At 41.6% G+C, this 27,434-nt stretch overlaps 1 protein-coding gene across 4 annotated transcripts in view; it reads left to right on the top strand.

Moving 5' to 3' along the window:
* Positions 1–2,355: 2,355 nt before the first annotated feature.
* Positions 2,356–27,434, top strand: part of NT5DC3 (5'-nucleotidase domain containing 3) — a 74,164-nt gene continuing 49,085 nt past the window's right edge. For 3 of the 4 annotated variants that reach the window (XR_010148142.1, XR_008538561.2, XM_009426121.5), the window contains exon 1: positions 2,357–2,677. Coding sequence is in view for 2 of the 4 variants with exons in the window: in XM_009426121.5 (XP_009424396.1) it covers positions 2,470–2,677 (208 nt within the window). In the remaining 2 variants the exon portion in view is untranslated. Of the gene's footprint in view, positions 2,678–27,434 lie in introns of all 4 variants that reach the window. The other variant, XM_009426122.5, reaches the window with a different exon arrangement.

Here is a 27,434-nt window from a genome sequence, read left to right as displayed (position 1 = left end):
ATAGGCACTTAAACACTATAGCTCATTTTACTTAAGGAGAACAATTTTTAGGTGATTCACATTTCTATGGTAGGTTGATCTCATAGTGTTCCATGTTTCTGTGTTGATCTCATAGTGTTCCATATCCAAAAGTATACAGAAGCAATGTTATTAAAATTCTAATTGTGTTATTTTTGCATTGCTGTAGTTTATCTATTTTGAATTTATGAATTAATTTTCCATGTGAACAAAATTTACAATTGCTATCACCAACCCTTTTTATGAAACATGAATTTAAAAATATATAATTTGGCATAAAACTAAAACCATAAAGTAAGTTTAAAGTACCAGAGCCTGTGTATTTGATATCATATCTGTTTTAAACATTTTATTGTCTCATTTTATCAGTGATTTGTAAAACATTAACCATTAACTGTTAAGGATTACTTATTGGCTGCTTTCTTCCCTGTCACCCACCTAAATCCTACATACTATATGTTAGGAGGCCAAATGGAAGAATGGGTTCAGTTGTGTGGTTTTAGGAAAGTTATTTCATCTTTCTTGGCCTCGGTTTCATTACTGTCAGCCTTCTGTATCTGCAGGTTTGCATTCGTGAATTCAACCAACCATGGATAAAAATATTAGAAAAAAAATCAACAATGAAAAGTAATACAAATAGAAAATACAGTATCACAACTATTTACAGAGCATTTATATTGTATTAGGTATGAAAAATAATTGAGGCCTGGTGCATTGGCTTGCACCTGTAATCCCAGCACTTTGGGAGGCCAAGGTGGGCGGATTGCTTGAGTCCAGGAGTTCGAGACCAGCCTGGGCAACATGGCGAGACCCCGTCTCTACAAAAAAATACAAAAATTAGCTGGTCATAGTAGTTCACGCCTGTAATGTCAGCTACTCAGGAGGCTGAGGTGGGAGGATCGCTTAAGCAGAGGAGGTCGAGGCTGCAGTGCACTGCGATCATACCACTGCACACCAGCCTGGGTGACAGAGAAAGACTCTGTCTTAAAAAAAAAAAAAAGTAAACAAGATGGTTTAAAATATATATAAGTATGTGTGAACGCAAATACTAGTCATTTTATATAAAGGACTTGAGCATCGCAGATTTTGGTATGTAGGTATGGGGCAGGTGTTCTGGAACCGATTCTCGGCAGGTATAGAGGGATGACTATATTGTAAAATTGGAGAAATTATGGAGTCTGCTTTTCAGGATTACTGAGAGGATTACATGAGATACTGCACACAGCAAGCCTTCAATAAATGGTAGTTTAAACCCAGATGCCACCTTTTTCCATGAAACACCTCCAGACCCCTCCATCCCACAACTGGAGCATACACTAATGCCTTGGGTTATTTGTCTTAAACTGTGTTCCACCCATTTCACACAAGCCAGTATGGTCTCCTTGGCAGAGTGCCAGCCTTGAGGGCCATTCCCCCTACTCCACCTGCTCAAAATTAAGTAACCACAGGACAGCTTGGGAAGTCCTTGCTGCCCGGCGATTTTCAGCAGGGTTCTGGCTGGGCCACATCAGTCTTTCCTGCAGAAGCTGTGTCTGACTCAGTCCACACAGAATTGCCCCCAGGCAGGGAGGTTGCGGTTCATTTGGCTTTAGTGGAACCACAGGCACAGGACGGGTGGAGCCTAGCAGGTTTGAGAGAAGACCTGTGCACCGAGCCGTTAGCGTGGGCAGGGGCAGGAGCTGGGTGACCATGTTCCAATGACCTCTGCCGCCAGGCGGAAACCTAGGCGGGGGGCGGGCATTGGCCTTCCAGGCTGTGTAATGGGAGGGCCCTTCAAACTTACTGAGGTCTTAAGGGGCTGGGATCCTCCAGCCGACATCAGCCCATGAGTGGAACCTCGGCCCAGCCACCCACTCACAGGTCCTGGATAAATCTAAGCTGGGGATCGGGGACGTCTCAGAGGGGCCCCATGATCCAGGGGAGGTCCAGACTGCCATTAATTAGACTGCCAGAGGCCATTAATGCGGAGAGAGGTCACCTTCTAGGGCCGGGGCCAGAGCAGCTGGGGTGGGAGGGGCGCTGTCCTTGTGGCCAGAGCTGGGGGTCAGTCCCAGAAGGCAGGACGAAGGTGCGGCGGAGCTGGGCGGGCGGCGCTGGGGTCGTACCTCATCATTCCATCCCATGTGGCCTGCGCGCCACCACACCACACGGCCACCCCCGCGCCACCCTGAAATTGACCGCAGCAGGCTGGGCGTGGGGCCCCCGGCCCCGCCCCGCCCCGTCTCCGCCCCCGCCCCTGACCCGCCCACTCCCCATCGACCCCGCCCCCGTTAGACCCCGCCTCCGACTCCGCCCACTCCCCGCCCCGCAGCGGCGGGAGGGCAGGCCTGCGCCGCCACGTGTTCCGACGCAGGAGCCGCCCGCCTGCAGGGCAGAGCGCGGGTAGATCTTGGGCCGGGCAGCAGGAGTCGCAGAGCGGCGCGGCGGCGGTGGCGGCAGCAGGCAGCAGGCATGACCATGGCAGCGGCGGCGGTGGTGGCACGCGGGGCCGGGGCGAGGGCAGCGACAGCGGCGGCTTTGCGGGGTGGCTGCGGGACCGCGGCTCGGGGGCGGCCGTGTGCGGGCCCCGCCCGGCCCTTGTGCACTGCACCCGGGACCGCCCCGGACATGAAGCGCTACCTGTGGGAGCGCTACCGGGAGGCGAAGAGAAGCACAGAAGGTGAGTGAGGCGGCGACCCCGCCCCGGCGCCTGGGGCCCCTCCTGCGCGCTCAGCTGGGAAGCGGGCGCCCTAGGACCCGGACCAGCCCAGCTGCAGACCTCCAGGGCCTCCAGTCGCGAACCCCGGTGCCCACACCCCCAGCCGCAGGCAGCATCGCTCCTGCGGAGCGACTCGGGGAAACGGGGAAAAATGCGCTCTAGAAACTTCACAACTCGCGCCTTTCCCCGGTCGGGAAAGCTGTTGTATATATTCTTGGGATTTTTAGCCCGAAATCTGCATCTGAGGGGCTTTGGGCCGCGCGGGGCTGGGGTTCCTCAAGCCTCCCTTGGGAGCCGGCCACTCCCACGCACCGTTAGGTGTTGTTACTCATCAATAGTAATAATAGTAACAGCCGAGTCGGGCTGGCACAGAGATGCCCAAGAGCGGGGCTGCTGGGGAGGTGGCCGATCCCGAGGCTAGTCTGTTTTCCTTTTGGTGGGGGTGGGTTGGGATGGGATGGGATGGGATGGAATGAGATGAGATGAGATGAGATGAGCTGTGCGGTGTTTGAAAGAGGAGAGGTCCAGGTGGGGAAGGTTCTGGGTTATCCATTAACCTCGGTGAGGAGGGGATTCTAAGGCTGTGAATGGGAACTTCATGGCCAGGTGCACATAAAATGAGCTTGGCTTGGTTGTTACTACTAATGAACTAATAAATACCAGTGCCAGGCACGTAGATTATCTCTAAATCGTTCCTGTAATCTACGAAGGAGGTTCCACATCCCCATTCTATAGATGGGAAAGGCGAGACTCAGGTTTAAATGACTTGGCCAAGGTGACGCCTAAATTTAGGGACTGTCTCAGCTCCTAACCCACTGTCCTGTTTCCTGTGCTCCGTTGACTATTTGGGAACCAATAATCCATTGTCGCTGTTGTTTCCAAGGAGGATTCAGAACCGAAATTTGTATATTGGTTACTTCTTGTTGTGGAGGTGGCACATAGATAGGGAGAGATTATTTGGTGAGCAAGAACGTTTTATAGGATCACATTTTCCATTTTTTTTGGCCAGAAGTCAGTTTAATGAAAAAAGCAAATTGGAGTGATTTTCAGAGGGGACGTAAAATGACTAGCAATGCAGAATTCTATGAAATGGTGGCTTACTTTCTTAGTTTCCCTTTGCCAAGAGTTAATTTTGCTTTGGCTTTTGAAGCTGTTGTGTGGTATGGTGGAAAGAAGACTGGCTTTGGAGACATTGGGAATTTTGCAGGTCTTAAGAGATGAAAGGAATATAGAAGATTATCAAACCCAGCTTTTGGGCAGGCAAGTTTTTTTTTAACTTGTAATTCTTATTGAGATAATTGTATATTTACATGCAGTTTAAGAATTAATAGAGGGGCCAGGTGTGAGCTCACGCCTGTAATCCCAGCACTTTGGGAGGCTGAAGCAGGCTGATCTCTTGAGCCCAGGACCAGCCTGGGCAACAAAGGAAAACCCAATCTCTACAAAAAAATGCAAAATTTAGGCAGGCGTCGTGGCTCACACCTGTGGTCCCAGCTACTTGGGAGGCTTGAGTTGGGGAGGATTACTTGAGCCTGGAAGGTTGAGACTGCAGTGAGTTGAGATTGCAACACTGTACTCCAGCCTGGGTGGCAGAGCCAGACCCTGTGTAAAAAATAAACAGAAAAGGACTAATAGAGGGAGATCTGGCATACACTTTATCCAATTTCTCCCAGTGGTAACATTTTGCAGAACAGTAGTACATTATCACAACAGTATATATTGATACAGGCCACAGATCAGAGTGTCATTTTATTTGTACTTGTGTGTGCACATGCATGAGAGCACAGATGTATTTCTGTACAGTTTTCTCACATGTAGGATCATGTATCCACCACCACAGTCAAGGGACTGAACAGTTCCTCATAAAGATCCCTCATTCTGTCTTTATAGCCCCACCCATCTCCCCCATCATGCTCTCCCTTGTCCCCAATCCCTGGAGCACTATTTGTTCTCCATTTCTAAAATTTTGTCATTTCAAAAATATTACGCTGATGGAGTCATACAGTATGTAACCTTTTGGAGTTGTTTTTTTTCACCAAGTATAATTTCCTGGAGTTTTATCCAGTGTTATGTGTATTGTATCAATAGTGCATTCCTTTTTGCTGTTATTTCATGGTATGTACATAAAACAGTTTGTTTGTTTAACCACAGATTAGCTCTATTGAACCATTTACCCATAGTTCAAAGGACATTTGGGTTGCTCCCAGTCTGGCTGTTACAAATAAAGATGTTGTAGACATTTGTGTACAGGTTTTTGTGTGAACATACATTTTCATTTCTCTAAATGCCAAAGAGTACAATTGCTGGGTCAAATGGCAATTGCATGTTTAGTTTTATAAGAAACTGCAGGCACAATTTTTTGCCATCCTGATTTATGGATAAGGTTTGTTGCTTGCTGCCTGTGAGAACTGGGAGGTCAAAATAGGCTTGAGTTTCTTCACCTGTAAAATGGGGCTGCAGGTAGCACTAGCATCACAGGGTTCAGGTGAGCAATGGATGAGTCCATCCATGAAAGGCATTTAGGACAGTGCCTGGCACATGAGACAGCTGAAGCATGGGATGGGGAAGATCACCTTGTGATATGGTTTGGCTGTGTCCCCACCAAAATCTCAACTTGAATCATATCCCCCAGAATTCCCACGTATTTTGGGAGGGACCCAGGAGGAGGTAATTGAATTATGGGGGATAGTCTTTCTTGTGCTATTCTCATGATAGTGAATAAGTCTTGAGATCTGATGAGTTTATCAGGGGTTTCCGCTTTTGCTTCTTCCTCATTATTCTCTTGCTGCCGCCATGTAAGAAGTGCTTTTCACCTCCCGCCGTGATTCTGAGGCCTCTGTGGCCACGTGGAACTATAAGTCCAAGTAAACCTCTTTTTCTTCCCAGTCCCAGGTGTGTCTTTATTAGCAGCATGAAAATGGACTGATACAGTAAATTGGTACCAGTAGAGTGGGGTGTTGCTGAAAAGACACCTGAAAATGTGGAAGCGACTTTGGAGCTGGGTAACAGGCAGAGGTTGGAACAGTTTGGAGGACTCAGAAGAAGACAAGAAAATGTGGGAAAGTTTGGAACCTCCTAGAGACTTGTTGAATGGCTTTGACAAAAATGCTGATAGTGATATGAACAATAAAGTCCAGGCTGAAGTAGTCTCAGATGTAGATGAGGAACTTGTTGGGAACTGGAGCAAAGGTAACTTTTGTTATGTTTTAGCAAAGAGGTTGGTGGCATTTTGCCCCTGCCCTAGAGATTTGTGGGACTTTGAACTTGAGAGAGATGATTTAGGGTATCTGGTGGAAGAAATTTCTAAGCAGCAAAGCATTCAAGAAGTGACTTGGGTGATATTAAAGGCATTCAGTTTTAAAAGGGAAACAGAGCATAAAAGCTCCGAAAATTTGCAGGCTGACGATGCAGTAGAAAAGAAAAACCCATTTTTTTGAGGGGAACTTCAAGCCGCCTGCAGAAATTTGCATAAGTAGCAAAGAGCCTAATGTTAATTCCCAAGACCATGGGGAAAATGTCTCTAGGCCATGTCAGAGACCTTCATGGCAGTCTCTCCCATTACATGCTTGGAGGCCCAGGAGGGAAAAGTGGTTTAGTGGGCTGGGCCCAGGCCCAATGCTGTGTGCGCTGTCCTAGCTGCTCCAGCTGTGGCTGGAAGAGGCCAATGTAGAGCTTGGGCTGTGGCTTCAGAGGGTGGAAGCCCCAAGCCTCGTCAGCTTCCACATTGTGTTGAGCCTACGGGTGCACCGAAGTCAAGAATCGAGTTTGGGAACCTCTGCCTAGATTTCAGAAGATGTATGGAAACACCTGGATGCCTGGGCAAAAGTTTGCTGCAGGGACGGGGCCCTCATGGAGAACCTCTGCTAGGGCATTGCGGAAGGGAAATGTGGGGTGGGAGCCCCCACACAGAGTCCCTACTGAAGTACTGCCTAGTGGAGCTGCGAGAAGAGGGCCACTCTCCTCCAGTCCCCGGAATAGTAGATGGCCTCCCCAGCCATGTGGAACTGTAAGTCCAGTTAAACATCTTTTTTCTTCCCAGTCTCAATTATGTCTTTATCAGCAGTGTGAAAATGGACTGATACGCCGTTGGACCAGAGTTTGGGCTTTGATGTGTGACAGTCCGAGGAGGATTTTGGAGTATGACAGCCGTGTTACTTTCCTCTCTGACCTTGGTTTCCTCCATTGCGATATGGGATTAAGGTGGAGATTTTTAGTGTGTGCTTGGCACCCAGCAGATGCTCAGTAGATAGTAGCTATTATTATTAATTATGAAATAACTATCAGTCTTAGCACATTTAGTAAGAGGTGGAGGTGGGTTATTTAGCTCTAGAGTCTGGGTCTCCTTGTGATTAGGGCAGTGCCATAACTAGCTTTGTGTCCTTGAGCAAGTCACCTAATCCCTCCTGGCTTTGGTTTCTGTCTCTGTAAAATGAGGCCACTGCACTAAATAATATGCAAGTCTTTTTAAGTGTTTGAAGTATTCACATGTTAGAGGTACAGGATTCGGTGGACCCTATCTTCTCTTCATGCCCACAGCACAAATGCATGTGGTCCCTATTACCCCTGAGAATGTGGGGTCATTCATGAGGCTTTTTCTTCTTTGTCTTGTCCAGAACTGCACCATTCCTTCTCTCCTCTTGTTGAAGTCTGTGTGAATTTATGTGCCCAGCTTGAGTTCCTCCAACAAGCATTTATTAAGCACCCAGCAGTGGGTTTGAAGGCTGCTGGTTCACAGTTGGATGAGTCTGATAGGGAGGGTTCAACAGTGGCTGAGTTACTGCCTGTACAGAGCTGGGGACCAGTGTTGCATGGATGAGGATTCTGGTAAACAGATGAGTGACATTCTACCTCAGGGGAGGCAAGCAGCGAGGCCCAGGGGCTCAGGGATGCAGGAAATGTGTCTCTGAGGCTGACCCTTGAGCTTTGTCTTGTAGGAAGGCACAGTCAGAAGAAGTACTGGTGAATTCATTTAAAACATGTAGATCTCCCCACCCCCAGTTGCAAGAGGACAAAATAATTTTATTTTCTTACTTTCTGGCCACTTGATCTGTTTCTTTCATCCAAACAATCTGTCCAGGTGTCTTCCCTTTAAAAGGCTCCCAGAGTGAAGCCTGCACAGGGAAAGGATGCTTTTTAAAGCTTTGTTTTACCCTTTCGCTCCCATCCTTCTTGTCATTTTAAATAAAAAGTTTTTAAAAAAACTTTATTTTTTAGATCAGCTTTAGATTTACAGAAAAATTACATAGTTTTTATAAGCCCTACACCCATTTCTCTTATTAATCTCTCACGTTACTATATTTGTTCCAATTAATGAACCAATACTGATACATTATTCATAGTTTACTCAGATTTCCTTCGTATTTACCTACCCTCCTTTTTTTCTTCCAGCCTGCCATCCAGGATAGCACACTACATGTAGTTGTCATGTCTGTTCGGCTTCTTTAGGCTGTAACAGTTTCTCAGACTTTTTCCTGTTTTTGATGACCTACAGTTTTGAGGAGTACTGGTTACATACTTTGCAGAATGTCCCTCAATTGGAATGTTTTCCTTTTTCCTTTTTTAGCTTGGGATTTTTGGATATGTGAATGTTTATGCATCCTGTATCAAACTCAGCTCAAGAAAAGCTGCTTTATATTTTTAGGAAAAGAAATAACTGGTTTAAACCTGTAGCAAAAACATTAGCTGCTGCAATTTTCCCCTGGAGCAGTGGTTCTCAGTGGGAGCTGGAGGGGCAGTTTTGTTCCCCAAGGGGTGTTTGGCAATGCCTGGAGACCTTTTTGTCACAGCCAGGGGAGAGGGGTGCTGCTGGCCTCTAGAGGCCAGGGTTGCTGCTAAACATCCTACAGTGCACAGGGCAATATCCCATAACAAAGAATTATCTGGCCTCAACTGTTGCTAGTGCCAAGGTTGAGAATCCTCGTTCTAAAATGAATTCTAAGAAATCTTTGTGTGACCATAATTGAAAGGGCTGGATATGCCTATGTGTGGTCTCTTCTTTTCTGTTGTGCTTTAATGTTGCGTGTGTCTTCTTTGAACTCAAGCTGTGGCCTTCCAGGTGTGCTCATCAGATACTTGGCCTGTCCTGTTAGGTACAGAATGGAAGCCTTCCTACTCCTTCAAGACGGGTTGCTCCAACCTTATATTTTGTTAGTCGCACGGATTTTTTTTTTTTTTTCATTAGAATTAATCTTGGAGCCTGGTTTATTTAGAATGTTTCACTACTTGGCTGGGGTTATAGGCTGTATTAAATTGTGGAAAGAAGTATGGGGATTAGTTAGAAGCTTTTATAGGGTGTTGAAAGATTTATTCAAAGTTCTGGGTGGAGACCATTTACTAATCAGTCAAAAATTATGTGCTGTATTTAGTGAGGACTGTGTCTACATGATGATGTAAGCTTAGCGTGTATAAGCATAAGACACAAGGATAATAATAATTCTATATAATATGTAATATTAAATACAGTGAATAGTAATAGTAAGCATAAGTTCCTCAAGCAACTGCATTGGGTTAAAGATACTCTTGAGATAATTTTAAAATTAGACCAATATTTCTCAGACTGTTTCACAATCTTTTGAGAGATGTGGTTAAAGAGATGTAGAAAATACATGTTAAAGAAGCTTCTTTGTAGCTGGGCTTTTCAGAGCTAGCTTCGGAGCCAGTGAGTCAGAGCCTTTAAAATGAATGAATCTCTAAAATGAATGACGGGTGTAGTAGGTTTAGTGCTTCCCAAGTAAATTTGACTGTGGAGGACCCTTTTTGAGGTGATAAGTCTATTTTGAGGCTTGACAGAATATACTTGGGAAGTTATAATAATATGCCTAATAAGAACATATGTTGATAATACTGAAAGATGCTTACAACCAGAAATGTGCTTTTTCTACGCAGCAGGGATATAGAGTAATGGAGTCATAGGACCCACTGAGAATCTGGAGAAAGCTGTGTGTTTTTTCTTTATAAAAAGACACATTTGCAGTATTACACATAATACTTGAGCACACACAAATGATTTTGTATATAACTTCAGGGGATTCCAGGGGCATCTTAGTGTCTTCTGGTGACCCAGTGCTCATTTAGTGCTTCTGTTACGCTTTAGGAAAGTTTGAAGGATTGAGCTGTTATGCTCAATGATCCTTATGGAGGCAGAACTCAGCATGGGGACTGTTTTTTAGATTTAAATTTGCTGCTGGGTCAAGAAGCCTGCCTGGAATAATGATATTTTTTGGCCTGACTTTTGCTGCTGAGTGTTATGATTTTCTGTAATTGCCATGGAGGTGGCTCGCTGATCTACCAGTTGAAAGCTAGAGTTCATTTTCCCCTTTCATTAGGGTGTAAATTCTGGGTAGGGTAAAGAGGAAGTGAAAGGAGAAAAAATACAAAAAGGAGATTAAATAATTTTTTTGCCAGCTTTTGAAGGTAAGACAAATTAAAAAAAAGAATTCAGTGGTCCTCAAACTGATAGGCACATCGGAATCACCTGGGAAGCTTGTTTAAAAATGGAAATTCTGAGGCCCTAACCCTGGAGATTCTGATTCCTAAAATGTGGAGGTAAGACCCGAGAATCTATATTTTTACAGGCCGGGTTTGGAAACCAATCTTTTATTGAACTCTTAAAGACATGTGGAAACAGATGTCCTCTAACCTTCAAGAGTTCTTTTGGACTTTGGCTTTCAGCAGTCTGGCAGACTAGATCGTCTAAAAACCTTTTTGTATAGAATACCCACACGCTGAAAAAAAATATAGAGGACTTTCTCTTGAAGTCATAACTGAACTCTGAGAAACTGGAGAAATCTCAAGGACTAATAATGAAGAGGAAGCCGAGGCCAGGCGTGGTGGCTCAGGCCTGTAATCCCAGAGCTTTGGGAAGCCGAGGTGGGCAGATCACTTGGGGCCAGGAGTTTGAGACCAGCCTGGGCAACATGGTGAAACCCTGTCTCTACTAAAAATACAAAAATTAGCTGGACGAGGTGGCATGAGCCTATAATCCCAGCCACTTGGGGGGCTGAGGCGTGAGAATTGGCTTGAACCCGGGAGGTGAAGGTTGCAGTGAGCCGAGATCACACCGCTGTACTCCAGCCTGAGCGACAGATTGGGATTCTGTCTCAAAAAAAAAAAAAAAAGAGGATGCTGAAACCCGAATGATGACCAGCCTTGAAGGTGTGACTGTTCTGGGAACACTTGTTGGCCTTTATTGGTCGTGCCTGCTGGGAGGGAAGACTAGGCATTGGGCGCACACACACACACTGTTGGAGACTCTCCTATAAAACCTGGTGGCCACAGAGTGCTTCCTTCCGTGCAGGGAGACAATAGAGAAACTTGTCTCTTTTGGCCTTTGCTCTAGATATTTTTTCTGTGTGTTGGGGGGGCAGGTTTTGGAAGTCTCCCGTGACCTTGTAATCACAAGCTCGTCCTCACATGGATTTGGGTTTGAATTTATTCTTCTTGTATTGTCTGGCAATCTGTATGAGTCCATTCTTTTACATTGCTTTGAAGAAATACCCGAGACTGGGTAATTTATAAAGAAAGTGGTTTAATTGACTCACAGTTCCACATGGCTGGGGAGGCCTTGGGAAACTTAGAATTGTGGCAGAAGGCACCTCTTCACAGGGCATCAGGAGAGAGAATGAGTGCCAGCAAGGGAAATGCCAGATGCCTATAAAAGCATCAGATCTCATGAGACTCACTCACTATCACAAGAACAGCATGGGGGAAGCTGCCCCCATGATTCAGTTACCTGCTCCCGCCCTTGACACATGGGGGTTATGGGGATTACAATTCAAGGAGAGATTTGGGTGGGGACACAGAGCCAAACCATATCACAATCCCAACTGAGAAACTGAGTGATAGTGATCTGGGACTCCTGGTAGAAGACAGTGCAAACTCTCTGGATAAATAGACCGTAAACCCAGGCCTCCTAGGATTCTCAAGATTAGATCTGAGCTTACAATCCAAAATTTAAAAATACACAAATAAGCCACCATAAGGGAGAACCAGCAGAATCAGCAGACAGCACAATTAATATGAATAGGACTTAAGATATTGGAATTTTTAGGTAAAGAATATATGTAGTGCTATCTATGAGTGTTTGAAACTTTTGGAGAAATAAGAGATGAAATGGAAAATGTGAGCAAAGAATATGAAACTACTAAAATGATCAGACAGGTTTTAAAAAGAACCAAATAGAAATTTTAGAAATTAAAGTTTCAATCTTTAAAATTAAAAGTTTAGTGGAATGATTTTAATTGGCAGATTAGAAAAAGAAGAAAAAAGAATTAGTGGTCTGGGGGATAACTCTGGGAACATTACCCAGACTATAATATAATCAAAGAGATGGATATTATGAAAACAGTTGACAGACTGATAGCGTGAGAAGTCAAACATATGTCTAATTGGAGTTCCAGCAGGAGAGATTGGGAAATGGGGGAGAGAAAACACTCAAAGAAAAAATTGCTGAGAGTTTTCCAAAACAAATGAAAGACAGAATCCTCAGATTTAGAATGCAAAGCAAATCTCAAGCAGTATGAATAAGAAGTAATATATACAAAAGACAAAGAGAATATCATAAAAGTAGCCACAAAGACCCAAAGGCATAGTAGTTAATAGTATAGACCATGGAGCAACATACCTGGGATCAAATCTTAACTTCACCATTTATAAGCCATGTGACCTTAGGCAAATGATGTCTGTGTGTCTCAGTTTCCTTATATGTAAAATGGGGCTAACAATAATACCTGTCTCCGAGGATTGGTAGGTTTAAATGAGTTAATGTATGTAGAGTTTTTAAAATAGCGCCTATTGCGTAGTAAGTTCCTTGTAAATGTCAACCACGATTATTGATGGTATTATTACTACAAAGGACTAGGAGACTGATAGAGTTTTGAACAGTGATAGCAGACCATTCAAGACAGTAGATCACCTCAAAGTGCTGAGAGAAAAATGTCAATTTAGAATTGTGTATCTAGCTCAATCATTTAAGAAAGAGTGTAAAGAGACCTTTTTTTTTTTTTTTCTGATTAAAAGCTAAGAGCTTTACCATCAAGGAACTCACTAAAGGAGGAACTTTTAAAGGATGTATATGTGTCAGGAAAAAAAATCCCAGAGGCCTTAGATGGAAGTGAAAATGGAGAAAAAAGAAATTGGTAGAGATGTGAATAAATCTAAACAAATATTGACAGTGTTGAAATCAGTCCAAAAGTGGGTAGGAGAAAAGGTAAAAGACACAGAAAAAGCAAGAAATAGCATAGAATGTGATGGGGGAAATATTTCCAAATATATTAATAATCATGATAAACTCAGATTAAAAGACAGATCGTCAGATCAGATACAAGAAACATTCCAGCTGGATGCTGTTTATAAGAGATGTACTCCAAAACAAAGATGTAGAAAGGTTGAGATTAATAGAATGGGAAAAGATATCTTGGGTAAATGGTAACCAAAGAAAACCAGCAAGTTATTAATATCAAACAAATATTGAAATGGTATTAAAGGGAAATACATACTATAAGAAAGGTTGCAAACCACAGTTCATGGGCCAGTTGTAGCCTGATGTCTCTTTTTGTATGTTAAGTTTTATTGGAACATAGCCACACCCATTTGTTTCTGGTTCTCCTTTTGTGCTAGGATGTCAGAGCTGAGCAGTTGCAACAGACTATATGCAGAGCCCCAAATATTTACTAACTGACCCTTTATAGAAAACATGTGTTGTCTGCTGAACTAGAACTACAGAAATATACCTACATGGGTGACTCTCACTAGAATAATTTTGAGTAAAAAGGAAAAAGCAAGTATTGCAGGCATATACCAATTACAAAAGGTTTTAAAACACATAAAAATACTATAGATTACTTGTAGGGACACACATGTATGTGGTAAAAGTCTAGAGAAATGCAGGAGAGGCCGGGTGCAGTGGCTTACGCTTGTAATCCCAGCACTTTGGAAGGCCAAAGTGGGCAGATCACTTGAGGCCAGGAGTTCAAGACCAGCCTGGCCAACATGGTGAAACCCTGTCTCTACTAAAAATACGAAAATTAACCGGGCATGGTGGTGCATACCTGTAATCCCAGCTACTTGGGAGGCCGAGGCAGGAGGATCACTTGAGACTGTGTGGCGGAGTGTTGCAGTGAGCTGAGATCACACCACTGCACTCCAGCCTGGGCAACAGAGTGAGACTCCGTCTCCAAAAAGAAAAAATGCAAGAGAGTGGTAAACACCGAAATCTGGGTAGTGGTAATGTCAGAGGCAGGAGGAGTCTGCAGGTGAGGGTGGAAGGGATTTTATATCCCACTTGGATGGTAGGGATGTGGGTGTTCTTTGTATTATCTTGACCTTTCTTTATGTCTTAGAAATAGCAGGATATATTCTTTAAAAGTCTTCCCCATAGTTTAGGCATATGATGTTGATCCTGTGGTCGTACAAGAAAGTAGTAAAAAGATTTAAAGGAGAAACATGCCACATCATAACTTTCACATTTTCAGATAGGAAAGAAATGCCTGAAATAGGAGAACCTAAGACTCTGGCCAGTGGAGGGGCCTCTGGAGGTCATAGAGTTCAGTCCTCTGCTGGAAGAAGGAATCCCTTTTTCCATAGACTTTATTAGTGGCCATCTGGCATCTGTTTGAGCTTGTTGTGTGATCACAAGGCTGCCCATTTTATTTTGGATGGCTAAGTCACAGAGAGTACTTTTGATTCCCCTTCCATATGATAGTTGCTTAAATATGAAGGTGGTGATCATGCATCATCACTGCAACTCGCCTTTGATTTGATCATTTTGGAAGCTCAACTTTGCTTTCACTCTAGTTTGTCAATATCCCTTTGAAAGTGAACCATTTGTTCCTGACCATGTGTGGTCTGACTGGTTCATGGTGGAGGGAAGCAACTGGCTCTTCCTTGGTGAACAAACACTGTACTTCTGTAACTTTAAAAGTTAATTCGTGTTCAGTTTGTGGTCAGCCAAATCCTGACTTTGTCCTTCTTGTATTGACATGATGTAATTTTAGAGAAGGAAAATAAAAGCTTTAAAAAAATCTTCTTTGCAAATAAGTACTTAGAAGACAATGATAGCATTCTATTATTTTTTAAAAGTCAAATACTACATGTTATATCTAGGAGAATGCAGAGAGAAAGAGAGGCTAGCTGATTGATCAAGCTGGGTTTTATAGGAAATTTTTATACTTTAAAGGATTGGTCCTTAATTTGAGTAACTCTTTTTCACTTCACTAGGGTTTTGAGGAACTGTTTCATGATAAGTTAATTGATAAGGTAATGATGTATAAACCTGAATATAATTTTAATTTGTATGTAGAGACGCAACTCTCTGCATAGACTGTGATATTTTGTTCTCATTCGAGCAGAAAAATCTACTTGAGAAACACTACTAGTGAATATTAATCCTTAGCTAAGGTAGCAGACCTTTCAAACGTTTTGCCCTCAGTACTCTTTTATACACTTTAAATTATTGAAGATCCTAGAGTTTCGGTTTATAGATTAGTCTCAAGTAGACTTTTAAATAATGTATTCTGCCCTTATGTTGATAGTGATTGTATTAGAAATTAAAACCCAGAGAATTTTAAGATATGTATTTATTGATTCATTTAATTAATTTATTTTTTAAATAAATTCCCAGGCTGAATTTATTTAAAATTCTGACTCTGACTCCCAGGCTGAAGTGCAGTGGCATGATCACAGCTCACTGTAACCTCCATCTCCTGGGTTCAAGCAATTCTCCTGCCTCAGCTTCCCGAGTAGCTGGGATTACAGGTGTGTTCTACCACACCCAGCTAATTTTTTGTATTTATAGTAGAGACAGGGTTTCACCACGTTGGCCAGGCTGGTCTTGAACTTCTGACCTCAGGTGATCCGCCTACCTTGGCCTCCCAAAGTGCTGGGATTACAGGCATGAGCCACCACGCCTGGGCATATGTATTTATTGATTCATTTAAAATACCAGTCTGTTAACTGTCAACATAAATTTTCATAAAATGCGATTTATGAAAAATGACTATTATCCAAAATAAAAGAAATTTAGAAGAATGTCATGGTTTTATATTTGTGCAAAGTTCTGTGGTGTCTGGATTAATAGACAGATTCTCAAATCTGATTCTGTCTATTGCAGTATCCTCTGGCAAAAGAGGTGAGAGTGAAAAAGGCAGATCGTCTCTGAATTTTCATTGCTTCTGTAACAAATTACCACAAATTAGTGATTGACAACAGTACAATATATTGTCTTCATAGTTCTGGAAGTTAAAAGTCTGACATAGATCTCACTGGGGTAAAATCAAGGTGTTGCAGGACTGCATTTCTTTCTGGAGGTTCTGGGGGAGACAGTTTTCTTAAGCTTTTCAGTTTCTAGAGGCTCCCCACATTGTTTGTAGCCCCTTGCATTTTCAAAGCCAGCAATGGCTTTCTGAGTCTTTCTCAAATCACATCCCTCTCACACTGAATCTTCTGCCCTCCTTTTCCACACTTAAGGACCCTTGTGATTACATTGGGTCCACCTGGATAATCCAGGCTAATAACTTTATTTGAAAGTCAGCTGATACCAATCTTAATCCATCTGCAACCTTAATTCTCCCTTGCCATGTAAGGTAACATATTCACAGGTTCTAGGGATTAGGACATGGACATCTTTGGAGAGCCATTATTCTGTCTGCCACATCTTACTATGAGAATAGTTTTGATCTCAAAGATTCCCTGGAGAGGAGGTTGGGGAGGTTTCCCAGATTATGCTGGTAACTACTGATCTAGGAAAACTTATTTGTTGAATGAATGAATAGAAAAAAGAAGGGACTGACAGTTACGAAGCACCTACTTTGAGCCAAGCACTGTGCCAAACATTTGACCTGCCTTGTAATGTTTAATGGCTGTGTGACTTTGGGCCAGCTGCTGCTTAGCCTTATTTTCCCCATCTGCATATGAGGGATTGTAGTATTTACTTCATGGAGTTCTTGGGACATTAATTGAGGTGATGAATGAGAAGAACCTGGTGCATAGCATGTGGATGGCATTTATATAGGCATACGTATTTCTTTTCTACTTCCTGTATATTCTAATGAAAAATTTTTGAGTTTGCCTATTTTTTGATCATTCGACATGGCTCTCTTCTCTTCGATAGGGTCTTGCTCTGTTTCCTAGGCTACAGTGCAGTGGCACAGTCAAGCTCATTGCAGCCTTGAACTCCTGGGCTCAAGGGATCCTTCTATCTCAGCCTCCCAATTAGCTACCTGTGCCTGGCTACTTTTAAAATTTTTTTGTAGAGACAGAGTTTTGATTTGCTCTGCAGGCTGGTCTTGAACTCCTGGCTTCAAGCCATCCTTCTGTCTTGGCCTCCCAAAGCGTTGGGATTACAAGTGTGAGCCACTGTGCCATGCACAATTTTCTTTTTCTAAGGACTTTTTCCCCTGAAGCTGAATGTACTTTTCTTTTTGATCAGTTCTGTTGATTTTTTTAAAGATTTTTTTTAAAGATTAGGTTGTCATTAAACCATTACTATATTTAATTTTATTTCAAATGTAGTTGTATGTAGTTTTATTTTTGTAACTTCAAGAAGTGTGATGGATTTCTGTGGAGTAGTCAAAATACAGATATTACTTACAGGGTAATAAGAGGTATAATTTTAACTTTTGGTGGGAGTAGTATAAATGTCATGTGCATTATTAATTAGTCAGATGAGTAATTGTATTTGTCATGGATTGCTTCTCCTTGGAGACGATGCAAAATATATAAACTAATGGAAAAATGAATGTTTCTTCTTAGATTATCAGACACAATAAAACTGACTCTTGAATTGCCTCTTCCCGGGGGGGCATGCCCAGCCCCATGCCAAGTTCCTCTGTCTTGCATCAGTGTGATGTTTGTTGGTCTTCCCCACTGCCTGTGATATTGCTCTGTATTTATAATCCCCATGTGGCGCCCTGTGCACTGTCTGGCACATTGTAGATATGGTAAGTGCTTATTGAAAAGGATTTCCTATGGATCTAGTAAATGAGAAAACCAATTTACAAGGATACTACAGGTTGTATGATCTCACTGATGTAAAATTCTAGCAAATGCAAAGGAATCTTACCAAAAGAAAATGAGTAGTGGCCTGGGGCTGGGCAGGGGTGGAGGGAGGGTGGGCTGGAATTTAAGGGAATGTGAGGAAAGGCTAGGGGGGTGTTAGGTGCTCATTGCCTTTATTGTGTTGATGGCATCACAGATGTCTCTGCAGCATATGTCAAACCCCATCAAACTGTATACTTTATGTACAATTTATTATATTGCACCTCAATAAAACTATAAAGTGAAAATACAGAAATAAGAGAAGTACTCCAGTTTAGCCTGGCTTGAATCTGGTACCCACCTCAGGAGTGGCCCAGCGTGAGTCAGGTGTTCTGCCCTGGACCAGCAGCTGTGACTGGAGGGGCAGATCCCAGAAGAAACTGGAGAAGAGTCACTTCTTACATAAGGATTGGAGCATGCTGGGCGGGTAACCCTATCAGTGTTCACTTTCACTGTGGAAAGGATACCTTGGGCATTTTGTTTCGTCTCAACATCTGCCATTGGACTATTGCAGAAGTAAAAATGACTTAAAACAGAGTGGTTATTAGAGATACTGGAGAAAACAGTTTCTGGGTAAAAATTTAAATCTCTTTAAGGTCTAACAGTTACACACTCTTAAGAATTGTCGTCTCAACCTTGGCCTTCAAAGTCACACTTTCTATTCAACTGTTTCCTTTATTGTAATGAATTATTAGCAGAAAGGATATTAAGTGGACACAACTATATCAAATAACATTTGTTGGCACTAAGTGTAACATACCAAAACATAAACAAATGTGAGATTGCATTATGATCAACTTGTTCCCTAGCATATCAGAAGAGGTTCACATGTTTCAACCATTAATAGCAGAACTGACTTTACTGCCCTGTGCCTAGCCTGACTGGGCAGAAGGAAGTTGGAACTTGGTGAAAGTTACTAGGAGATAAATCACCTGAATTAGGGTGTCTTTTTCTTGTCATTTTCACTGGCAGTTACGGATGTGAAGTTTAAAAGTTTAAAATTTGGATATAGGACCTTGAGTTCACCTGTAGTGGAGATAATGGAAAGGGTAAATACTGCCTCAGTGTAGAAACGAAAAATGCCTATGCTTATTTTCACATTTCCAATCCATAGGTATACTTTTAAAAGAAATTTTGAAACCTTGATGTTTTCAATCTACATGTGAACTTTTAAAGGAGAATTTGAAGCCATGTTAAATAAATATGAAATCTTAAAGTATTTGGAATATCTGGGAGTATTCTTGAAGTATATGAATATTATGAAATATAAACAGAAGTTGAGATTTGGTCCAATTAGGGAAAAGCAAATTTAAAAAAACCCCAGAAAACAAACCAAAAAAATGCTCTGTTTTGTTGATTTAGGAACATAGAAATAGATATTTAAAATGTGACCTCGAGCTGTTAATTTCATCTTCATTTTCCTCTGTGAAATGGGTGTAATAGTGTCTTGCATTAAGTGAGGTCGTATACTTCTTAGTGCCTGGTATATAGTAAATGCACATAATTATTATCCACTAGATTAACTTTTTGGTTGACTGAGCACTGGGGAGATTAACAGAAAGCCTCGTGGTACATGGAGGGTAGCGGAGAATGGAGGCTTTTTCTCCGTTTTTTTTTTTTTTTGTAACTTCTAAAATTCTCCAGGAAATTTTTCACCTCTTCCATTTCTTCTTCAGGGACTTCTGATGTGTATATTCTTTTTTTTTTAGAAAAACAGCTTGAAATCTAGGACATATACCAAAAATAAAAATCATAACTAAAGAAAAATGCCATCTTAGTGTCTCTGGGATTGTGATTTACTTTATCAATACAATTGAACTTTTAAGGATTTTCAAGTGTATCTCACCTTCTCTGATCATATTCTTGCTAACATAGTTGGGTTTCTGAGTTCAAATATCTGAGATGTATGTTTGGGCCTCCAAATGGAGCATGTTTTCCCCCAGTTTTTGCTTTATTAATATCAATGCAACAAAATGTTTGCATATAAATCTTTACCTATATCTCTATTTCCTTAGTATAGATTCCTGGAAAGGGAATTACTGGGTCAAAGGGTATGAATATTTTTAACAGACTCTTGATACATATTGCCAAGCTGTTTTCTAGAAAGCTTGTTCTGATTTATATTCTTAAACAGCAAGGAGTGAAGCTGCCCAGGTCCTGGCACCAGATTCCGTTATTACAGACAAAACAAGAATAGAACACCCCCAAAACAACACACACAGATAGCACTACCACTAGCAGCAGAAACACTGCTGCAATCTGACAAGAGGAAAATGACTTGTTACTTTATTTCTTAGCCAAATAACACATGCTTATTATAGAAAACCATGTAAATGAAATAAAGACAGTAGAGACATTTGCATTTCCACCTGTTGAGACACCTACTGTTAACTGTGTTTACTTGTTTTAATTTGCTTTTTTTTGGTAATTCGAGTGGTTGAACATTTAGTTTACCAGCTATTTAATTTCCTTTTGTATGGATTTTTAAAATATTAAGAATACTAGACCATTGCTGTTTGTCTTTTCAATTTTTTGGTCTAATATACTCACCTCTTTCCCCAAATCGTTGTTTTCATATTTTTAGATGCATAGGTGTTAAAAAATCTTATGTTGCAAATCTGTCAATAGTTTTCTTCATGATTTATTCTGTTGCTTTTTTTTTTAACATTTGGAAAGTTATGTTTTATTCAGAGATGAAATAAATGGTATATATTCTTGTTTTTAATGTTCAAAAATTTTAAACTCTGACTCACATGTTTCTTTTTCTACGTTTTTAATGTTTAAAATTTTTAAACTCTGACTCACATGGTGTTTTGTTTTATAGCATAATTTGAAGGCAAGTCTTACTTGACATTCTTTTCACATAGCTGATTGGTGTTTATGCATAGACATTAGACAGAGACAGAATATTCCAGGCAGATGTAACTCTGGTCAGTATTCAGCTACAGCATATGTTGGAGAACACAGAGCAGTGGATGACCCATCTTGTTGAAAGTAGGGCACGGGAAGGAGAATTTAAGATTGGAGAAATGGATTAAAGTATACATAGGGAATGCCTTTGATACCAGGTTAAAAAGTTAAAAATTTATCGTCAGAAGTTTGAGTGGCTGAATTTTCTTAAAATAAACTTTTTTAGAATTCCTTTGGATGTAAGCAACAGAAAACTTAACTCTTTCCCATTGACATCTTTTCCAGGTTCCTAGCAGTGGCCCCTCACATCTCCAGATTTATGTTCTCTTAAATCTACCTTTGGAAGAAAAGAGTGCCTCTTCCCTGAAATTCCCTTACAAATCCAGAAATTGACCTGATTGGACTTATTGGTTCACTTTGGCTGTAGAGAAAGTATGATGATTGGCTGGAGGGGATCCCATGTCTGCCTCAAACTAGTCAGCATTCTTAAGGGAATTCAGGTGCTCTGTTAGGCCAGGCCTGGGTTACATGCCCTCCTTCTGGAGTCAGGAGTGGAACCCCATGAGACCATATAGTTTGAATGTTGGGGAGGAGAGGTTTCCCAACAAAATCATGGTATTGAAGGTATATCAGTCAGGTTAGGCTAGGTTATGCTGCAGTGACAAGCAACACCAAAATCCCAGTGGCTTATTACAGACAGCTATAACAAAGCCTATTTCTCACTCATGCAGAGTCTACTGGGGGACCCCCACAACTCTGCAGGGCAGTCAGCTCCACGTGGTGGCTTAGCCTTCCAGCCTCCACTTCATGTTGTAGTGTCTGTATCATATCTCCATGATAGGCACGGTAGGAGAAGGGAGTGTGCCCAGCTCTAGAAGTGACACATGTCTCTTCTGCCTGTGATCTGTTGCGACCAGAGCTGGCCAGAGTCAGGAGTGAGAAGTGGAGGGAGGATTATGCTTCTCCCCATGTGTCTGGAAAGTGGAGCCAACTGGATGGGAGCAAGTATGAGATGGCACAGCCACACTAGAGGGGCCCAGACACCCAGTGCCCACAGCCATCGCTTACCACAGGCAGCCTTTGGGACCTCGGTTTGTCAGATCCATCCTTTGCACCCTCCTGTCTTTATCTGACTGGTTCCTGGGATAACGATGAGAGCAAGTAATGCATTTGGTAAACTTTTAGAGCTCTCCAGTACTGTGTGCCTAAGGCCTGAGTGACAGGCACATCATATTTTTTAAAACATTAAGAATAAATATTCATTGACATCAATCAGGCCATGAATTTCTGCTTGGTGTTGTCTCCACACACTGCTCTGTGACAGCTCTAGGCCTGTACTAAGGGAGAGTCATTTAGCATTTCTGAGCATTAAAGAAGACAAAGTACTTGGCAAAAATTGTACTTTCCAAGCTCACATCTTTACACAGCTTAAAAATGTTTCCTTGAATAAGTGGAAAGTGTCTGACTTCTGTACCAGAATGAGGTTCTGCCTTCTTTCATATTCTCTCTCTCTCTCAACAGTAATGATAAAATTTAGACAAGAAATGGTATTTTTCTGTGATGGCCTTAAAAAAGCAAAACAAAATGGAGCAGCCACTATGGAAAACAGTAGGGCAGTTCCTAAAACAATGAAAAATAGGATTACCATATGATTCAAGAATTCCCCTTTTAGGTATGCACCCAAAAAGATTGAAAACGAGGATTTGAACAGATACTTGTATGTTCATAGCAGCATTATTCATAACAGCCAGAAGGTAGAAGCAACCCAATGGCCTGTTGATTGACAAATGGATAAACAAAAGGTGGTTTATGTCTGCAATGGACTGTACAGCCTTAGGAAGGAGAGGCTGACATATGCTACACCATGGATGAACCTTGAGGTCATTATGCAAAAAGACAAAGACCATATGACTCCACTTCTATGAGGTTCCTAGAATAGTCAGATTCATAGAGACAGAAAGTGGAGCGGTAGTTGCCGGGAAAGCTGGGGTGAATGAGGAGTTGTTTAATGGGTACAGTTTCAGTTTTGCAAGAAGAAAAGAATTCTGGAGCTGGATGGTGGTGATGGTTGCACAAGGTGAATGTGCTTAATACCACTGAATTGCACTCTTAGCAATGGTTAACATGGTAAACTTTATGTAATGTATATTTTGCCACAATAAAAAACACAAAAAACCAGAACCAAAACAGAAAGCTTACCAGTTTTTCCTATAGGTTTTTCACCACATTTCCCAGTGCTCTGTGGGATAAGCAGACGAAAAGCTGGAAGCTGCTGAAAACTGGAAGTGCCAGGGGCCTCCCAGCTTGCCACACTGTGTGCTGGAGGGTGCACAGCTCCCAGCTCAGAGTGGCTTGCGTTGGAACTGAGTTTTGCTCAAGCTGTGGCCACAGCAACAGAGCTGTCTCTCCATTTCTTTGTACTGATTGTATAGTCTTGCTGTCATCATCCACTATGTACAAAGGAATTCACTTTCTAGATTGGTACCCACTCTTGTTTCTCCTTTGAGAAAGTGCATAAGTGACTAGTCAAGAGGCATTCAGTTTATACTTTAGAGTCTAAAGTTTAGCCAGACTGTTTCTGTTTTTGTGAGTGGTTGGCGTTCTTTTCTTTTGCTTTGTAATTATTCATGTTTGTTCTTAACTTTGCTTCCTAAAGTTTGCACGGGGTGCCAAGATCCCTTTAAGATGCTGCTCCTCGTGTTCAAGGATGACACTTTAAACATCCAGGCTTTCAGGTGATGGTGTCATGTGATGTACGTGTCTCAGGCTTTCACTCCCACAGGGGAATTCCCATGCAGCTTTTGGAGATGTGCTGACCAGTCACGATTTTTTATCATAGTAGTTTTTCCTTGAGGGCTTCACATAGTCTTCTGAGGTAGCAGGAAGGGAGGGAGACTTTCTTGCCAACACCATTTCTAAATATAAACTTCTAATTAAGCAGGCTGTTTGAACCTCCTTTGGAAAGGTCATTTGTGAAAGTGGAGCTTTTGGTCATTCTGTAAGCGATTCCCCTTCACTTGCATCATATGGACAATGCCATGTGGTCATATTCAGAAAATATCATCAGCAATGGCCCATTGATTTATATAAGGCCAGAGGATCTTCGGTATTAGATATCAAAGAGCTTAGGTCTGCCAGCTTCTCCTCTTCCCTAGAACCAGTTCTTGTGAACTGCCTGCCTCTAAGTTTCTTAAATGTCTGTAACAGATATGTCTTATTGGCAAAATAAAAATGAAAGCCATGGTTGTTGTGGCTGGGTGCAGTGGCTCACGCCGGTAACCCCAGCACTTTGGGAGATGGAGGCAGGCGGATCACCTGAGGTCAGGAGTTTGAGACTAGCCTGGCCAACATGGTGAAACCCTGTCTCTACTAAAAATACAAAAATTAGCCAGGCATGGTGGTGCACACCTGTAGTCTCAGCTACTTGGGAGGCAGAGGCAGGAGAATTGCTTGAACTTGGAAGGTGGAGGTTGCAGTGAGCTGGCATTGTACCACTGCACTCTGGCCTGGATGACAGAGCGAGACTTCATTTAAAAAAAAAAAAAAAGCCATGGTCGTTATCTCATTGATTTTAATGAAAGAAAAACCAATAAAGAAATGGAACTGTCAGTGAATCGACTGTTTGGGTTTTCAGTAGGCTCAGTCACATCTAGATTGTCAGTGTGAGTGAAATTAATTTATTGGTTCATACATGTACCTTCATAATGACCTGGAAATTCTGTGTAGGGATATAAAGCCTTGGTTTTAATAAACTAGGTGCAATGTGGGAACTTAATTGGGAGCCATGAATAGGCTTTAGGGGATGAATCCCATGAAATTTTCTGCAAAATCTGCATATGCATGGAGAGGATTCCGTAGCTTCTGTTAGGTTTTGAGAGGGATTCAGATCTCAAAGCTGTTAAGGAGCCTTGTGAAATGCTCAGAATACCTCACTGTGGCTGGGTTGGTCCCTGACTGGGGCCTCAGTGCCGTGACTGGAGCTGTTACTATGCAAGAGGAATGCTTCTTGAACGTTTCAGGTGGCTTTTTAGAGTGAATGAGTATATTATGTGCCATTCATAGTCAGAAAGAAGTGAGTAGAAAGGAAAGGGGAAGCTCAGAAATGATGGATTGACTTTCTTTTATTTTAGGAAAAAATGCACCTGAAAGGGAGTTAAGAACATAGATTCTGGAGCCAAACTTCCCAGGTTCAAATCCCAGCCCTGCCATTTGGTGCTGGTGTATCCTTAGCAAATAAAGTAATTTCCATGCGTCTCTAGTGTCTTCGTTTGTGAAATGGGGATAAAGTAGTATTTGCTTCCTAAGGTTGTGGGAAGGATTAAATGAGAGAATGTAAAGTCTTCTTGATAGCATGTGGTACATGGTAAGTGCTTAATAAATATTAGCTGTTATAATAGAGCCAGGTGGTTGTCCTTAGTAATGTGAAAAGTAGTAAAATATGGACAGTTCAGGTTTTATGTACATGTACCTATCTCCAAAAAGTCACCTGCCTTCAGCATTTGTCTGCCTGTGAGCCATTTCAAGAAAATTTTGGTGCATAAACATCATAAAAGGTGAAAAAAAAACTGTCATATATAATTTTAGCAAAATAGGATAGTCTGTGTTTTTGTCATAAAAAATTGGATGATTGTGTTTGTCCTGTTAAATGATTAATCTGATGAGAATATCACATTTTTTTGTCTTTTGAAATATATTGCTCAGTCTTTGATCCTGAATTTCATCTAGGATATGGCCATGGAGGCCTCGTCATCTGAGATGTCACCCTTATGATCAGTTTCTCCATCATCATTAGGCCTAGAGAACTGCTGTCTCTCTCTGCATTCACCTCCTGGCACATCTGATAACTGTGAGATGTCTTGCCCTGTTTGCTTTCTTTTTTTTTTTTTTCTTTTTGCTGTTATGGATGGAAAATGAAAAACTGATTTCTCAACAGTGTTCCATGAAAGCAAAAAAAAAAAAAGAAAAAAGAAAAGCCTGCAAAGATGGTATCTTCAGACTTCTTTTATACCTTCTTGAAAGTGATGCAGTTCTTTGCGCAGTGCCATGAGAACTGAAGGATGATGTCATAGTGATGACTTATTTCACTACTGCACTATCTTAAGTAATTTCTTATTCTCCTGCTTTCTTAATTTAGTCTTTTAAAAAATCATAGGTGGCAATAATTGAGAGGTAATGATGAAATAATTCTAATAATAAGCATTTCAGCATACTGGAAAAATAAGATCACCAACATCCTCTATCACATCTTAGATTTTTTAAAAGGGTCCAGTGGACTCATGGAAATTGTAAAGTAGAATGAATTTTTGAAAGGCTTCCAAGAAAAAAATAGAAATCATGAAGTAGCAGTCCTTACAAATAGTTAGAACTGCTCAAAAAAGAAACCCAAACCTAACATCCAGTGGACCCTGATGGTAGAAGGTAGTCACACGTCTACAAACCCATCTGAAGGAAATCATCTGAAAGGCGAAGATTAACACATGAAGGTGCTCATTGCAGTGTTATTTTTATTAAATAGGAAAAAACTTAAATGTGTAACATAGAGTACAGGTTGGACATACCTGATCTGAAAATCTAAAATCCACAATGCTCCAAAATCTCAAACTTTTGCATGCTGACATGATGGTCCAATCACTCATTGGAGCATTTTGAATTTCGGTCTTTTTGATTAGGGAGCCACGATTGGTAGGTATAATGCAGATATTCCAAAATATGAAAAAATCCTATATCCAAAATGGTTCTGTTCCCAAACGTTTTGGATAAGGGATGCTCAACCTGTAGTAGGTTGATTATGGCACACCAATATATATCAAAGTCTCATGTAATAGTTTGTTCTCAAGAAGTGTAGGATCATGATTGAATATTAAATTTAGTGAGCTCAATGCAAACCTGTAAATATAGTGTGAGGTTAGCTATGTAAAATATATACATAGAAAAATGTTGGCAGCAAATACATAAAATGTCAGTAGTTTTTTTCTGGGTGGTGAGATGATGTATGATATTTAGATTTTGTTAACTATACTTTTACTTTCTAAAATCTGCAAATGTATTTTTTAAACAAATCTTTTTTGTGATGTTGAAGCAAATGTTCTTTTCAGTAGCAAATGTTCTTTTATTGAGGAATAATTTATATACCATACAATTCACCCTTTTAAAGTCTCCCATTCAGTGGTTTTTAGTACGTTCACAAGAGGTGTTCAGCCATCACCATTGGCCAGGTACAGAGGTGCATGCCTGTAATCCCAGTACTTTGGGAGGCTGAGGTGGGTGGGTTGCTTGAGCCCAGGAGTTTGAGACCAGCCTTGGCAACACAGGGAGACCCTGTCTCTACAAAAATTACAAAAATTAGTAGGGTGTGATGGTGTGTGCCTGTAGTCCCAGCAACTCAGGAAGCTGAGTTGGGTGGATTGCTTGAGCCCTAGAGATTGAGGCTGCAGTGAGCTGTGATTGTGCCACTGCACTCCAGTCTGGTTAACAGAGCGAGACCTTATCTCAATCCCCCAAAACCATCACCACCATCAATTTTAGAACATTTTCATCACCACAAAAAGAAATTCTGTGCCCATTACCAGTGAGCGGTCTTAGGCAACCATGAATCTCCTTTCTGTGCCTATGGATTTGTCATTTCTGGACATTTCATATGAATAGGATCATGCAATGTGTGGTCTTTTGTGGCTGGCTTCCTTCACCAGCATGTTTTCAAGGTGAAGCAAATCTCTTTTATAGTCTAGTTTACTCATTTTTTTCTTTAGAAATCATACTAACCCTTATTTATTAT

This window comes from Pan troglodytes, chromosome 10 (assembly GCF_028858775.2).
Source record: "Pan troglodytes isolate AG18354 chromosome 10, NHGRI_mPanTro3-v2.0_pri, whole genome shotgun sequence".
NCBI lineage: Eukaryota > Metazoa > Chordata > Mammalia > Primates > Hominidae > Pan > Pan troglodytes.
This window is presented reverse-complemented; position numbering and strand designations above follow the sequence as displayed.